The sequence below is a fragment of the Ovis aries genome, chromosome 3 (genome assembly GCF_016772045.2).
Source record: "Ovis aries strain OAR_USU_Benz2616 breed Rambouillet chromosome 3, ARS-UI_Ramb_v3.0, whole genome shotgun sequence".
NCBI classification, from domain to species: Eukaryota; Metazoa; Chordata; class Mammalia; order Artiodactyla; family Bovidae; genus Ovis; species Ovis aries.
This window is the reverse complement of record NC_056056.1, coordinates 13,669,437-13,684,723: the sequence shown is the minus strand read 5'-3', so window position 1 is coordinate 13,684,723 and position 15,287 is coordinate 13,669,437. Positions and strand designations below refer to the sequence as shown.

General features: G+C 57.5%; 1 protein-coding gene across 3 annotated transcripts in view; it reads right to left on the bottom strand.

The window, feature by feature from the left end:
- The window catches only part of LHX6 (LIM homeobox 6), a 25,950-nt gene extending 10,663 nt beyond the window's left edge, over nucleotides 1-15,287 (bottom strand). For 2 of the 3 annotated variants that reach the window (XM_027966473.2, XM_027966474.2), the window contains exons 1-8: nucleotides 14,981-15,287; nucleotides 13,756-13,827; nucleotides 13,183-13,365; nucleotides 12,701-12,822; nucleotides 3,671-3,891; nucleotides 1,121-1,221; nucleotides 808-903; nucleotides 432-606 (exon numbers count right to left, since the gene is read on the bottom strand). In XM_027966473.2, the coding sequence (XP_027822274.1) occupies nucleotides 432-606; nucleotides 808-903; nucleotides 1,121-1,221; nucleotides 3,671-3,891; nucleotides 12,701-12,822; nucleotides 13,183-13,365; nucleotides 13,756-13,827; nucleotides 14,981-15,064 (1,054 nt within the window). In that variant the 5' untranslated portion in view covers nucleotides 15,065-15,287. Of the gene's footprint in view, nucleotides 1-431; nucleotides 607-807; nucleotides 904-1,120; nucleotides 1,222-3,670; nucleotides 3,892-12,700; nucleotides 12,823-13,182; nucleotides 13,366-13,755; nucleotides 13,828-14,629; nucleotides 14,759-14,980 lie in introns of those variants that run through there. The other variant, XM_042245741.2, reaches the window with a different exon arrangement.

The following is a 15,287-nucleotide window of genomic DNA, read 5'->3' as shown; positions in this document are numbered from 1 at the left end:
TGGTCTCAGCTGGAGAAGAAGCGACATCTCCACACACTCCCATCCAGAATCCTGACTACAGGAATCACCAGGATGAAAACCAAACGGCTCATCTATCTGGTATTGTTTCCTGTCTCTCCCACCAGAACGCAGGCTCCCCCAGAGAAGGGACTTTACCCATCTTGTTCTTTTCCTAGTCCTTCGGCTCTGGCACAGAGTGGGTGTTGAGAGAGTACGTTTTGAATGGCTTGCCTCTACCCAAGAGTCCAGCTCCACCGCGCAGAGCTGGGGAACTTAACTCCTCTCCCCCACCTCTAGGTCCGAGGGACTGAGGAACCCTCAGCTGCGCTCACGAGGCGCAGCAAGGACTTCCCACGCCTCCGCCACCCACGAGCGCTCGTCTATACCCGCTCTCCCACAGGCCGGGCGACCGGAGTGTCGCGGTCACTTACTCTCGATGTAGCCGTGCAGGGTGACCATGCGGGCCCGCTCGGGGCTGCTGAACGGGGAGTAGTGGATGTCGTCGGACAGGGCGGAGGGGAGGCGGGACGGCGGCGCCCCGGAGGGCGGCACGGGATGCTGCGGTGTATGCTTTTTATGACGCGCTCGGCAGTTTTGAAACCACACCTGGAACGACAGCCTCAGCAGCCTCAGCCTCGCGGAAAAGGGCTGGACGCGCCGCTCCGGGACCCCAGGCGGGACTGCCTCGTAGCCACCTGAGGAAGGGCGGCCACGTGTGCCCCCCCGGACCCGCAGCCCTGCTACGCGCTCGAGGGCCCGCCCCCAGGCCCCGCCCCAGACCCGAAGGCCCCGCCCACCCGGCCCCACCTGGATGACCCTTCGGCTGAGGCCCGTCATGTCCGCAAGCTTCTGCAGCGTCTGCGCGTCGGGGTTGTTGTCCTGCGCGAACTGCGCCTGCATAACCTGCCAGGCGCCGCGGGGCGGTGAGGCACGAGACCGCCGAGGTCGCCAAGGCCCCGGCCCAATCAGAGGCTCCGGCCCGGAGGCCACGCCCCCAGGCAGCTACAGCCCCTCCCCGCCACCCGCGGGTCGGGCAGAGGGGAGGAGTCAAGAGACCCTATCAGCCCCGCCCACTTCGAGGCACCGCCCACACCCGGCCGCTCGCGGCCAGCCGGGGTACCTGCAACTGCTCGGCGGTGAACGACGTCCGGGCGCGCTTAGCTGGCTTGGGCTGACTGTCCTGTTCGGAGGGCACTGCCCCCTCCAGCGTGAGGCCGTTCCCTGGGGGCGACAGAAGCGGCTGACCACGCGTCCCCATCTCTTCTAGTGGCAGCCTGGAAAGGACGGGGGTGGGGCAGCTGGTCCCTGGGAGTGTCGGGAGCGGGGTTGGCTGGGAGCGGGCATTCCAGGGCCCTAAGCCCCTGAACTCAGTTTTTGGGGAAGAGGCTTCTCCTTCTGAGCATCTGCTCAGTACCAGACGCTTCTCTTTGGGGGTGCCCTGAACTTCTCACAACCCTGAGGATTGGTGACATCTTCGTGTTACAGCGGAGGATACTGAGGTTCAGAGAGAAGACCTTTCAATTAGTATTCTGAAAGCTGGCTGACTCTAGCATCCCAGTTTGGGCTCCCTCCTTGACATACTGGGGAAACCAAAGACTGATGGAGATGGGAAGCAGGCAGGTTACAGAACTGTGATCCTAATTTTGTTAAAAAAAAAAAAAAAAAAAAAAAAAAGGATGGAAGCAAAAGGGTTGGAAGGATATACACCAAAGGCTTAGGAAGAGGAAGTGCAATTACTGCAGCTTCTCAAGTTTTTCCAACAATCACATGTCATCACCTTCTCTAAGGTTTAATTTTGTTAACTGGAGTATGTGTTATTCTCTTTCCACTTAACGTTACTTTTTAAATCACACTAAATATAGTCCTTTCTTTTAATAGCTCATTTTTCTGAATGCAAAGGTAATACATGCTCCTTATCAATAACTCAGAAAATTCAGATAAGCACAAAGAAGAAAATTAAAATCTCCAGAAACTCCACCACTATTCATAATTTTTTAATTAGGAAAAAGTGTGCTGAAAGAAAGAAAGAACAAAACAAACACTCCAACATACATACATAGAACAAAATCTGGGAAGACATACACTAAGATGTGAGGGGTGGTGGCATTTGGAGTGGTCTTTATTTTCTCCTTTTTGCTTAGCCATCCTTTCTAAATTTTCTATAATGGACATGTGTGTGTTTAAGTTTTACAAGTAAAGCAGTAGCCAAAACTGAGGGCTGGTCAGTAAAGGAGATCTGAGGTCATAAGCCTTCAGGTTCCCTGCATGGTAGGACTCTGGAGTCAGGCCTGGCTATGAGAGCTGGAGTGTAACTGGCAAGGCTGTGGCTATAGGGTCCTGTTTGGTTCAGATGTGGAAGGAACCTGGAGTGACTGATGGTTTATGGTGTGGGGGAAACGCTGACTCCTGGACTTCCATCCCAGCTCCACAACTGACCTGCCCAGTTTTCTTGCAGGTAAATTCAGAGCACCCCAGCTTCACTTGTTCCCCACTCAGACCCACTCAGCCCTGATCCTGGCAGGAGAAAGTGACGGCCCTGCTGTGGCCAAGGCTTCCCAGGTGGCGCAGTGGTAAGGAATACACCTGCCAAAGCAGGAGATGTGGGTTCGACCCCTGGGTCAGGAAGATCCCCTAGAGTAGGAAATGGCAATCTATTCCAGTATTCTTGCTTGGAAAATTCCTTGGATAACCAAGCTTGGTGGGCTATAGTCCATGTAGTCTCAGAGTCAGACATGACTGAGTGACTGACTGGTGCTGTGGCCAGTGCTCTGGGGATTCCTGACTAGTCCTCTGACTAGAGACTGAGGTAGTGTGGTCCACACTTTCTGAGAGGCACTGGGGATGGGGCAGACACTATATGACTTAGCCCCTACAAACCTGGGAAGACCTGGGTCCTGTCCCTGAATCTAAGTGTCTTCAAAAATCTCAGTATCAAAGTCAGAAGAGATTTAGGGGTCTTCCTAGTCCAAGATCCCCTGGAAAAGGGAAAGGCTAACCACTCCAGTATTCTGGCCTGGAGAATTCCATGGACTATCTATGGAGTCGCAAAGAGGTGGACACAACTGAGTGACTTTCACTTTCACTAATAACCGTTTCCCCACTTGGGAGAGGCCCAGAGATAAAAGGCAACTTTGTAGGTCAGCACAACCAGCCAGAAGCAAAACTGAAGTTCCAGTCCAGAATGAAAACCCCATCCCCAAACCTCTGGCTTGTGGCTGCTGGGGTGGGAGTTGGGAGGAGAGGGTCGCATCATCTCTGGACGACTGGCCCAAGCTTGGTTCCAGCAAAGGAGAGGGGATGAACCGCCAGGCCACCCAGAGCTATCCAAAGGTGGAGGTAGGCTGCTGGTGATGAGAGTCACGGCTAGGGCCATTGAGTGCCTCTCGGCTTTTCAGAACATCAGCCTCATCTATCTCTGAGGTGTCATTGTTAGCCACATTTTACAGAGTAGGAAACACAATTTGCAAGGACCAGCAGTGTTACTTCAGACTTGCAAACAAATGGTGGAGTCAGAAGCGCAAGGTCCGTGCACAGCCCCACCCCCATGCTACCCCCAGGTGATAAGGGGGCGCCTGGATCTAGAGAATTGCGAGCAGTCCCTGGGGTGCTGAGGTGGCGTGGCGGGTCAGAGAGGGCTGGGGGTGGGGAGGGGTAGGGGCGGGTTGGGTACCGTTCTCCGCGGCCCTCTTGAGGTTCTCGATCATGGTGTCGTAGTGAATACGGCAGAGCACCTTCTCCTCGACCAGGCCAAACTCCTCGCCTGTGGATAGCTGGCGCTTGCAGGAGAAGCAGGCGAAACAGGCCAGGTGGTAGGCATTGCCGCGCGCCCGCCGGACCCAGTCGCTGGCGTAGATCTGTCGGCCACACCGAGCGCACTTGGTCCCGAATCGGCTGTGGCACATGGGGGGGAGGGGAGGAAAGGGATGGTGAGGCTCAGACCAGCCATCCAAACCCCAGCGTCTCCGCCGCACCCGGTTCCGAAGGACTTCACTCGTGCATTTCCCTTTGTCTGGATTCACCATCCCCTGCAGCCAAGTCCCACCTGGAAGGTGAGCTGGTGGGTGGTTTCTTACTTTCTTCTTGGTGCTTTTCTGAGTTTTTCAAATATTCCACCATGATCACTTAATTTGTATATAACATTACTTTGCTCAATAAAATACAGGGGAAATATAATAATAGCAATAATTTGGCAAATTTATGAGCACTTACCACTTGCCAAGCAAGACTCTAAGTGTTTTTTGTTGATTGTCCCAATTAATCTTCATTTTGCAAATGAGGAAAATGGGGACCAGAGAGGTAGAGTAATTGGCACAAGGTCACACAGCTTGCAAAGAGAGAAGCCCTAGCCAGTCTGACTCTTGAGAAGAATAAACTGTAACCCAGCTGTAGAGAAATTTGAGAGTTTCTTGAAAGCATAGATGGGTATGCACTTACTGGCTTTGTGACCCTGGACACAGGGTTTAGCTTCTCTGAGTTCTCATTTTCTTGCCCTGAGCTGAACTAGGTGACAACAGCAATGGTTAGTGCTGTTGGTTTAGTGCTTTGCAGTCTATTCAGTAAGGAGCTAGTCTCAGACTCCGGAGCCCTGTGTCATTTGAACAAGAGAGAAAAGCCCAGATCAAACGCCTCACTCTCTCAAGCTTTCCCCTTCCATTTCCCCCTCGCCCTCCCACTTTCTGGTGTGGCTGCCTCCACCACCACGGGACTGGGAGCCCCTCTAGGAAGCAGCAGAATCTGCTTACCCTGTCCCTGAAGTCAGCCCAAGGCCTGGCCCGGGAGCACCAGGGAAAGTCTTTTCTTGAAGTGGATGATGACTCACCCAGTGACCCTGCGCCGACCGTCTGGTACACACTCTTTTTCAGGGAATGATGACCCCACTCATCTAGCCCCTCAAGCTTAGAAACCTAAATCAACCACCCCTCCTTCTCCTCAACTCATCAGACACTGTAGGTTCCCTTTCCAAAGTATCTCTGGGACGCATCTCTTCCTCTCCACTGCCACCGCTGCTTTCCTAAGCCTTGCTCCCATCATGCACCCCTCACTGCCAATCTTTAAGCCTGTTTCCAGTGCCACCCTGGCCAACTCAGCCTCCACACAGTGGCTACAGGGAAGTTTCCAGCATGGATGCTTTTTGCTGTCCCCTACCCAGCTTAAAATCCTCTGGTGGCTCCACTCTACGTTCAGGATCTGGTCCAAGATCCTTGGAGTTGACAGAGCTCAACAGACCACATCCTCTCTTGGCTCATCTCCTCCCTAACCTTCCTCAAGATCCCTCACCCCACACCCAAGCATGAGCCCGAGTCAGCCACGACGGTAGCTGGTCCCAGGTCTTATGACCCCTCTGAAGCACTCCCCACTCCCCAGGCTTTCGCACAAACTGTTTCCTCTTCCCACCGCCTCGGACCTCCCACTCCTAGTTCCACGGCTCCCAGGACCACCTTCTCAGCACTGAACACATCGACTTGTAAAAGTCGGGTTTCTTGGCTCTCCCTTCCACCCCAGCATTCCTGGGAAAGGATCTAGAAGATTTCCCTCTGTGTCCCCACAGGCACATTTCCACCCAAAAGAGCACTGGAAGCGCCTTGAGAGCGCGCAGGAACCAGCCTAGCAAATGCGCTCTGGTTACAGCCTCGCCTGCCTTGGCAAACACAAACAACTGCCGGTTGAATAAACGGTCTCGGGTTGAACTGAGTACAGGAGCGGAGGCCTTGGCCAGCACCGACTACGGCGTCCCTCCAGTGCCACGCTGCTCTCTCAGAAAAGGGGCTCTAGGGGACCCCGTCGGCGGCCGCGGGGTTCGCTCAGGCCGCTCTGCGCGCCTTGGCCGAGTCAACCGTCTCTCAAACAGACAGAAGTGGTTCCCCACCCCGGAAATTCGGCTTCCCCAGCACAGCACAGTCTCCGTTTCCAACCCTTAAGTAAAGAAGAGAGGAAATCGTTTTGCTCATTTTAGTCTGCTCCCCTCGAGGGGCCGATTCCGAATTCTGCTGCCCGGCTCCAGACTGGGAGAACTTCCTGGCCTCTGAAAGGAAGAAGAAGGAAGGGCCAGCCGGGTGCAGAACCCTTGCTGCGCTCCAGGGTTCTGGGCCGCAACTTTTTCCTTGCCTCCCCCTCGCCGCAGCCATGTGAAGTGGGGACTCTGACACCCAATTTGCACACGTAGGATCGGACGTTCAAGGTGGACAAGTGACTTGTCCAAGACGACACGGAGTGTCCGAGCCTTACAGTGGAACATGGGTTGAGGTCCCTTTCGACGTGCAAAAAAATCCCCTAGAATCTGCGGAAGCAGCAGGACTGGAGATGCGTAGAGTTGAAACCCGGTGGTATGAACAGAAAAGGGGCCTGGTTTGACTGCATCGCATCCCCACTCCGATCCTTGGGTCCAGGAAACTCCCTCGCGCAGGGCCTGAGGCCTCCGCAGGCTCGGGTAGAGGGAGCCTGAAAGAGACGGTAGAGGAAGGTCCCGGCCTCGAGATGCAGGCGAGAGCTATTGCGTCTCCAGCCAGCGGTTTCCGTGTTCCGGGATCGGTGCGCAGAACCGGAGTTTAAATTCCTGGATCCTGGCGCTTGGCTGTGCGGGATTCATCGTTTTCCGCCAGGACGCTTCCAAGACTCCTCGCGCATCCCTGATCTTCCCGCTCCACGAGTCCACCACGCCGGGCGCGTTCTGCGCCTCCATTGGCCGCTCGCAGAGCCCCATCCCCTTGTTCTAAGGCGGGAACCGCAGGTGACCTTTCAGCAACTTTATTTGCCATCTCGTATCACCCCAAATGCCGGGAGCTGTCCCCAGCTCTAGGATTTCCCTGCGCGCGTCGTGTCTCCGCCCAGTCAATGAAACCATCCTCGCGTTTAGATCCTCGGATGGGGATGGGGGTCATTTTGCAGTTTGGGATGCGTTTCGGGCGGCTCCTGAAGCGTGTCCCCCACTCGGGGAAGGTGGCATAAACAAGGGGCACCAGGAGGCTTACGGATCCAGGCTCTGACAAACCGACAGACTCCTTTCCCAGGCGGGCAGCGAGGCCCGAGCCGCCGAATTCCGGAAGCAGCGAAATCGGCGGCAGAGACAACGAAACTTCAAGAAAGGGGTGTTCGAGAGCTGCGAAGGGAGCGCCAAAGGGATTAGGGGGCGCGGCCACTGCCCGCCTCCCCCCTGCCTTGTGCGCGCCCCACCCTGGGTCCCGCGCGCGCCACGGGGTAAAGGCGCAAAGCACAGAGACGCTTTGGGAATGGAGAGGTGTCGGAGGTAGGAAGCACAGCCTGGCAGCTGCTGCAAGGAGTGGAGTGGGTGCCGCTCACCGCCTTGCCCTCTCTCCGCTGAAGCCGGGAACGCAGACATCTGGGTACTCGTGGCTTTGCGGAGGGAGCTGTGCGCCAGGGACGGAATCAAGCTAGCTCTCTCGGCCTGTCTCTCCTGGATGCCGAGTAGGAGCCCAGCAGTTATTTGTTGCGTGAATGAGCCTCAACGAAAGAGCCCATCGGAGTTTCACTACGACTCCTGTCCTCATTGCTAAGCTACTCCTTTCCTGGAAACCGGAGCTCAGAGTGGGAGGGCCAATGTTAAGAAACTAGTGAGACAAGGCGTTGACACTCAAAACCAGTGTTCGCTTGTTTTGCGTTCGGGACGCTCACTTGAGGGCCCTAGAGAAGAGATTCTATGAGGCAAACAAATTGCGCGGGAGGTGGGGGGCGGGGGTGGTGGCTCTATGCCTTCTGCTTCTTCCCTGCTTTGCAAACCCACAGGAAAAGAAGCCGAAAACAACAGATCCAGCATTTAAGAGGTTAAAGCGCCCCACTCCTCGGAGGTCCCAGCCCAAGCCCCTCCCCGAACGCCTCTCTCAGCTCCCCCAACATCTGTCCCCCAACAGCTGGCGGCCTCTGGGCTGCTCTCCGCCGCGGTGGGGGGCCGCTTCGCAGCTCTGAGCCTCCCCGGGGACTCTCGGGGTCCGGGGGAGGGGGTGGGATTCCCCCGCTGGAGTGTGTGGTCAGAGCTTGGGTTCAAGGGGAAACGAGGAAGAGAAGCCAGCCGGCTTGTCCTAAGTCACTAGGGCCAAGTGGAGGACAGGAACCCTTGTGGGCAGCCCTCCTTCCCAGGCCCAGCCCCGGGCACTCTCTGAACCCCACCCCAGTCAACGCAAGAAGAGGTAGTTAACCCTTTACTCCCCACACCCATGGTCAGGAAACAAGAGGGCTAAGGACCTTGTGACCTGAACCTCCAGTCACTGGGACTCTGAGTTCACTCCTGCCCTAGTACTCCCAGGGCCCACCCAGGGACAGTCAGTCAGAGCACAGAGGGCACTGCCTGTGGGAAGCCTGCTAGCCAGGTAGGGAGTCTTAGGGCCAGCAGGGGTGGGTGGGTGTGGTCTTTGCCATTCCATGTGCCCCACCTTGCACAGGCAGCAGGTTGCTGAGGTAGCTCAGCTACAGAAGAAGAGTGCCAAATATTTAGACATAAGGATGGTAAGTCAGACAGCCGTGAGGGTTATCCAAGTTGACCTCACCACTCAGGGCCTCAGCTGCCCCTCCTATAATGTAGGGGTTATGACAATTACCTACTCATAGGGTGGATGGGAGGATTCAATGAGATAAAGCAAGGAGATGTAAAGGGTTAACACAGTTCCCAGCTTAGAGAAGCGCTTTGTAAGGTCTCTGGACAGCATCTTCGGTCCTGTCCTCTTCCACTCTCTCACTGGTGGGACGCATTCTCCATTCTCTTGGGGCACTGTCTCCCCCAGTCTACAATAGGTATGACACTTAGGAGGGGAGGGGCCAGAGGGGCACTGGAGATCAGTCCATGTGGGGGCAGCAGCCACAGGTCGGTGGGTGGGAGGAAGCTGTCTGGTTGGTTTATTTTTTAAAAAAATATTTATTTATTTGACTGTACTGGGTCTTAATTGCAGCATGGGGGATCTAGCTCCCTGACCAGGGATCTAACCCAGGTCCCCTGCATTGGAAACACGGAGTCTTAGCCTCTGGACCACCAGAGAAGTCCCCTGTCTGGGGTTTTGATTGTTGAGAAATGAATCCCCCAGAAAGGAACGCTATGCTATCTTCCCACCCTCCCTCACAGGACTCCCCACCCCCAACTTCTTGGAAGCAAATAGAAAGCAAAACGGTCTTAACCCAAAAAGTGAAGAAGTTAAAAGCATCACACATTTCCCTGGTGGAAAAAAATTTTTTTTCTGCTAGGACTCAGGGAGTGAGGGGAGGTGGGAATCTGACTGAAGCCACAAGGGGTGGTGAGGTCCCTGTTTGGATGGTGAGTTGGAGAAACTGAGGCAGAGAGGTCCAGTGAACTCAGAGGGCACACAGCCAGTGGAAAGCCAATTCCTTCCAACAAAGCCAGGAGCAGCAATGGCTCTCCAGACTCTACCCCACCCAGGCACAGCCACCTGCCTCCTGCTCTGGTGAGCTTGGAGTGCTTTCCTAACATCTAGCTTCCTGAGCCCCCAGTGCTACCAGCTCTGCCAAAGAAGATAGAAGAGGAGTCTACAGACCAGTGTCAGGGAAGGGCAAGATAGCAGATAGAACCAAGAGGAAGCCCTTCCCTGGGGAATAAGGTCAGAGGACCTCAGAAGCTACCAGTGGGGTCTTGGCCACTTCCTCCCTCCCCTCATCCTGTTCAGAAATCTTGGCCTCTCTTTGGGGTGAGTGCTCCAGCCCATTTCCCATCAGACCCTTGATCTTGGGTTTCAGGAAACAGAGGGCCAGAGAATCTGAGTGCTAGGCCCTTCCCTGAGCCCCAATCTAGAGAGGGAGCTCTGCCTTCCACGCTACCATACTCTCTCCAGGAAGAGCTCACTTCCAGCAGCCATCCAGAGCCCCCACTGCCGCTCAGAGCAGACAATAGTCCCTGCCTGGTGCTCTGCCTGCTTTTTTCTCTCCCTTTTTGTGGGTTTCATTATTTTTGTTACAGGTGGGGCTGCCAGGGATGAGTTATGCCTGCAGGGAGACCTGGCTGGGGGAGAAACAATCAGAAAAGTCACAATTCTCTCATCCCAGGGAATGTGAGCCTTTATTCGCTCTATTTTTTTAACCAAAAATCTGTTTTAGTTTTGCTTTGGGGGCTATTGTCACTAGAAAAGGATTAGTGCTTAGAACCTGCAGCCCAGAAATGGCCCAGCCCCATTCTTGCTCCCCAAGCTGTCTGAGGAAATGCCATCAGGGCGGAATGCCCCCGCCACCCTGCCAATGGTGACACTCATAGCACCTACCCTTTAGCGAGCCTCTGCTGAGGCTTCCTCCCTTCACTGGCCTTCTTGGCAGCTCAGAGAGATACCCTGGTAGGAGGATACTAAGGGCAGAGAGATGCAGTGATTTGCCTGAGGTCACACAGTGATTCAGGGCTGGCCTCATGGAGTCTGGTGTCCATGATAGCTGGATATCTCATTCTTCATCCCACTGCTGTGGAAAGGAAGGCAATGGAGGCTTTGAACAGTAGGGTCAGAATCTGAGTTTTGACCAACCCTTGAAGATCTAGGAAAGCGCATCAACCAAGGAGGCTTGGTCCAGCTTTGGGCATTAGCTGGGGCTGGAGAAGCAGCACAGACATGTGGGCAAGTGGCTCACAGGCTGGCGGGTCTGCTGCCACCAGGGAACCAGGAGAGGGGGCCAGGCCTGCCTTACTCTGCGGGAAGAGGCCAGCTGGGTTCCCCAGGCTGTCCTGGCCCACTGATGAACACAAGGAGCCCTGAAAGGGCAGCTGGCTTGTTTCTTTACCAACTGGAGTCAGGCCTAGAGCAGGGACCCTAACCTCTGCTTCCTGCCCTGGCCAGTGAAGAGTAAGGACAGTGGAGGGGAGAGGTCACACTCTGGTTACACACCACACAATGACAGCCCTGCCCTCACATACACACAGGCTGCAGCCCATACCCACAAATCCACAGTCACTTCACACCCTTGGGCCCTCAGTGCCTGGATTAAGGCCATAAGCAGAAATGCCCCTCAGAGGAGGGGTGGTATGGCGGGTGGGGAATGATGGGATTTCAGTCTCTCACCTTGAGACCCCAGTCCAGAAGGAAGCTTGTCCTGACCAACTTGCACAACACACACACACACACACACACACACACACACACACACACGCGCGCACGCGCGGTCCCAGCATTCACAGAGACACACACTCTCCATTCACACATGAACTGACAGACAAATGCTTGCTGTTAAGGAATACCCACGCTGTCCACACGCCCCTCGCCCTGCTCAGTTGACACATCCACCCAGGCCACAGCACAGATCCGGACAGGCAGACTTGTGCATCCTCGAACTTGGGAGTCCCAGGCCACCTGGTAGAGCCGCCCTTGCCCGTGCACACCGTAGCTGCACTTCCACTCACACCCATGCACCGATGGAGAAGAGTCTCTTTCTCCAGCCAGGCTTCCTAAGGTGTCCTTAGAGCACCCCAGCCCCAAATACTACAAGCCTACCCCTAGATTCAAGGTCCTCTATTTCCAAGTTCCCAGAGACTCAAAGCCAGGGGATAGGGAAAGCGGTATTGCCTTACAAGCATCCCCTGACTTAGAGGATCTTTCTGGGGCTGGGGTATTCCCAGGAAGGCTGCATCGGTGACCTCTCTAGGGGCAGGGATGGGAAGGATGTTGGCATCGGCGGAATGGGGGCTGCTGGCTGTAGGGGAGTAGCTTTCTCCACTTCCTAAGAAAGCTCTTGGGAACAGGCGTCCTGCCCAGGAACCAATTCCACTCCACTCTCTCTGAACTCCATAGGCCCGAGTTCAGGCCTGCTTCACACTTTCCCTAGGGATCGGGCAGGCACTCGCTGCTTTTCTGACCTCACCGCGACCTCGACCCCATGACCCGGGCAGGGCCGAGCTGCGTGGTGAGGAGCCAGGCGCGCGCAAGCGGCGGAGATGCGGCGGGAGGACCAGCTAGGCTGCTGTCGAGAGCTGCCGCTGCACCGTGGGGCGGAGGGTGCAACCCAGGGTGATCCTACTCGGGGGCCCTGGCTGCGGCGCCCCACTCCCCCTTCCTGTCCCGGCAGCCCAAAGTCAGAGCCTAGACCCCGGAGAGGCTGAAGCCGGGGACGAAACGGCAACGGAGCTGGGACTGGAACCGGCCCCCGGGGCGCAGGCAGGATCCCAGACACGAAATCCTACACTCGAGCGACGCCGGGGTCTTAGTTGAGGCGGAGCCGGAGACCGAGGTCGGGGGTTAGATCGAGAGCTTGAATATGGGTTCGGATCCGAGACCCATGCGAGGCTAGTGCTTGAGGCCGAACCAGACCTGAATCCAGCCTCGAACTCGGCCGAGGTAAGAGCCAGGACCAGAGCCGGGACTAGAGTCTAGAGCCCAGCTCAGGGTCCTGCCGGGTAGAGACGCCGGCTTTGCTGGAGTGGGAGGAGGGTTACAACCCAGGGCCGGGGGGCCTCGGAGCTCGACCGACGCGCTGGGAGTCGGAACGGGAGCCTGAGGTTCAGGCAGGAACAGAGAGGGAGCCAGAGACGCGACCAAAGCCGAGTGGGCCTCAGCAACCGGAGGCGGATCACCGGCCCGAACCCCTGCCGGCACAGACGAGCGGCCTGGAGCTCCTGGTGCTTGGCTCTGAGAGCGGGTGGGCTGGGCCCTCGCGCTGCGCCGCGCCGGGGCATTAGGGACGCGGGGGCCTCCGGAGCCAGAGACCGAGCGGAGCTGACAAACGGCCTCTGAGCTCCCCCGGCGACACTGCTGGCCCTGCGGCCGCAGCCTACCTGAAGTAGTCCATCTTGCAGAAGATTTCCTTGTTCTTGATGTAGCAGCTGTTCTGCTGCCTCAGCGACGTGCGACACACGGAGCACTCGAGGCAGCGCACGTGCCAGATGAGGTTGTTGACCTGGGGAGGGGGCGGAGATAGGGGGGCGGCTGAGCGCGGACCTCTGCGCGCGCCCGGCTCCAGCCTCCCCGGCCCCCTTTGCAGACACAGGCGACGGAGCTCTGAAGAAACATGTGACTTCCCCCACTTTTCTTCTGTAACATGGAAGCTCAGGGAAGTAGAAATCAACTGCCCATTTTTCAGACGGGAACCCGGGGGCGCTGAGAGACGCAAAGATCTGCCTGAAGCCGCGGAGTCTGGCCGAGGCTGAGCAAAGATTCGAATTGAGGGGACCCGGCGCCGGTGTGGCTCCCCCTGCAGTCCTCGGGGTCACAACCCACACCCCGCCAACACACACGCAACAACCCGCCCCTGTCTCACCTTGAGCAGATAGCGGTCCAGGATCTCCAGGCCACAGCTGGAGCATATGTTCTTGCCGGCGGACGGCACGGAGGAGGCGGCAGAGGGAGGTGAGCAGACGGAAGGCGTGCTGGGCGTACAGGGAGAGGCCCTGCCCTCGTCCTTGTCCAGAGCGCCGGCCAGGGCCTCAGCGTCCGACTGAGCCTGCCGTGGGGGAGAGGGAGAAGCCGCACTCTGAGCTGCGGGCCGAGTCGGGTGCCCAACGTTGCTGCTGCCTCGGAGACAGACCCGGCCTCCGCGAACGAACCGACAACGAAATCCCCCCCCAAACGACAAGCCACGGGCTACAGGACAGGATGAAAGGGCCTACTGGAGAGGAAAGGACGGCTCCAACTTTTAGCACGCGCGTCCTAGGTGCCAGGAGCGGTCAAAGCTCGCCTTCCTGGCCAGAAAACCGAGGCTCAGAGAGGCACGGCGCCCTGCGGCAGTCTCCCAGCGCACGGGACAGCTGTTCGGGGCCGGAAAGCCGCGTCAGCTCCCCAGGGCCCGGCCGCCAGGGCACCGGGGACCGAAGGCAGGGCCGAACGAACTCACCATGGCGGGTGGCGCGGTCCCTTCAAGGCAGCGGGTGGTCGCTTTGCAGCCGGACCCTGGCTGGGCCATCACCTGGGGGAGGGGGGAGGGAACGCAAGCGGCGGCGGCTGCAGCACTGGCTCCGCGCAGCCTGAGCCCAGCGCCTCCCCGCGCCTGTTATATAAACCGGCGCGGAACAATGAGTCCTAACTTTGTAGTGGGCATTTAAAGCCCTTCCCCACAAAAGCGGTGTCTCTCTAATGAAGCAATTTGAATTTGGATTGGATTTTTTCCCTCTCTCTCCCCCTCTCCCTGCACTTAACCCGTGGCTCTTGAAGTAATCGCTTAGTTCCCTTGCAATCCAAGCCTCTGAGGGGGAAAAAAAACACGCGCACACACACAAACTACCTGCAATTAGAAATTGTCGTGAATGCCCAAGATAAGAGGTAGCCAGAGTGTCAATTCCAACTGTCAATCAGTGAGATCCATCAGGCCGCCCAAAGAATTGCAAATTTGATTTTTTAATGGTAGTAATTAAAAATCGAATTTTTTCTCCCTCCACCCACCCCCCTTCCTCGCTCCCTTCTCCTCCTCTCGGCGCAAAATGCAAAAAGGAGAAAAGAGAGAAAGAAAGAAAATAAAAAAGAGATTGGGGAGGGGCGCTTGAGGAAAATAAAACCCTGAGCGCTGGGAGCATCAGCCCGTCCGCCCCGCGCGCGCGGCCAAATTGATGCGGCGATGCTGACGCGGATTCAGGCGCTTTCCGAGGGCCAGTCCGAGGGAAACCCAGAGCAAAACGGGGGCGAGATCGGGGACGAAACGGGGCCCAAAAGAGAAAAGGGAGGCGTCCAAGAAGAGGAAAGAGCACCCTCCAGCCCCTCGGAGCTCCCGGGACCGGCCCCGCGCCGCGATTCTCAGCGTTGCGCCGGCACAACCCCAGGCGCATCGGCGCTATCAGCGCCTATTCAGACGGACAATACCCGCCTCGCCTCCTCTTGATTCGCCTGTGTCTTTGCTAAATCGCTTTTTGAGAAATTCCTCCAACATTTGCATAATGTGTTCCCGTTTTCCGCGACCCCCCCCCCCCTCGTGCTCGCGCGCGCTCACACACTCACAGACACACACTCCCAGGCGCACCCCCGCACCCCTCCTCCCCGCGGCCGCCCGTCGCCCGGCCCGGCCCGGCTGGGTCCCGGCCCCATCCGACCCCGGCCCGGGCGGCTCACCCACTCGCTCGCTCGCTCACCTGGTCGGCGGCGGGGCCGCCCTCGGCCGGCAGCCGGCAGCCCTCTGGCAGCGCCGGGGCGGCGTTCTCATGCTTCCAGTACATGGGCCGGGGAGCGGCGGGCTCGGCGGGCGCGCGGCTCGGAGAGCCGTGCAGAGAGGGGCCACGGCCGCAGTGCGAGCAAAGGCTGAACCACGAGCAGGAGGGGAGCGGAGGCGCCGGCCCCGCCGCCCCGGCCCCGGCCCCAGCCCCCGCCCCCGGCCCGCGCGCAGCCCCGGCCTCCCTGGCTGCCGCCGCCGCTGCCTCGGAAGAAGGTCCCGACAAACTT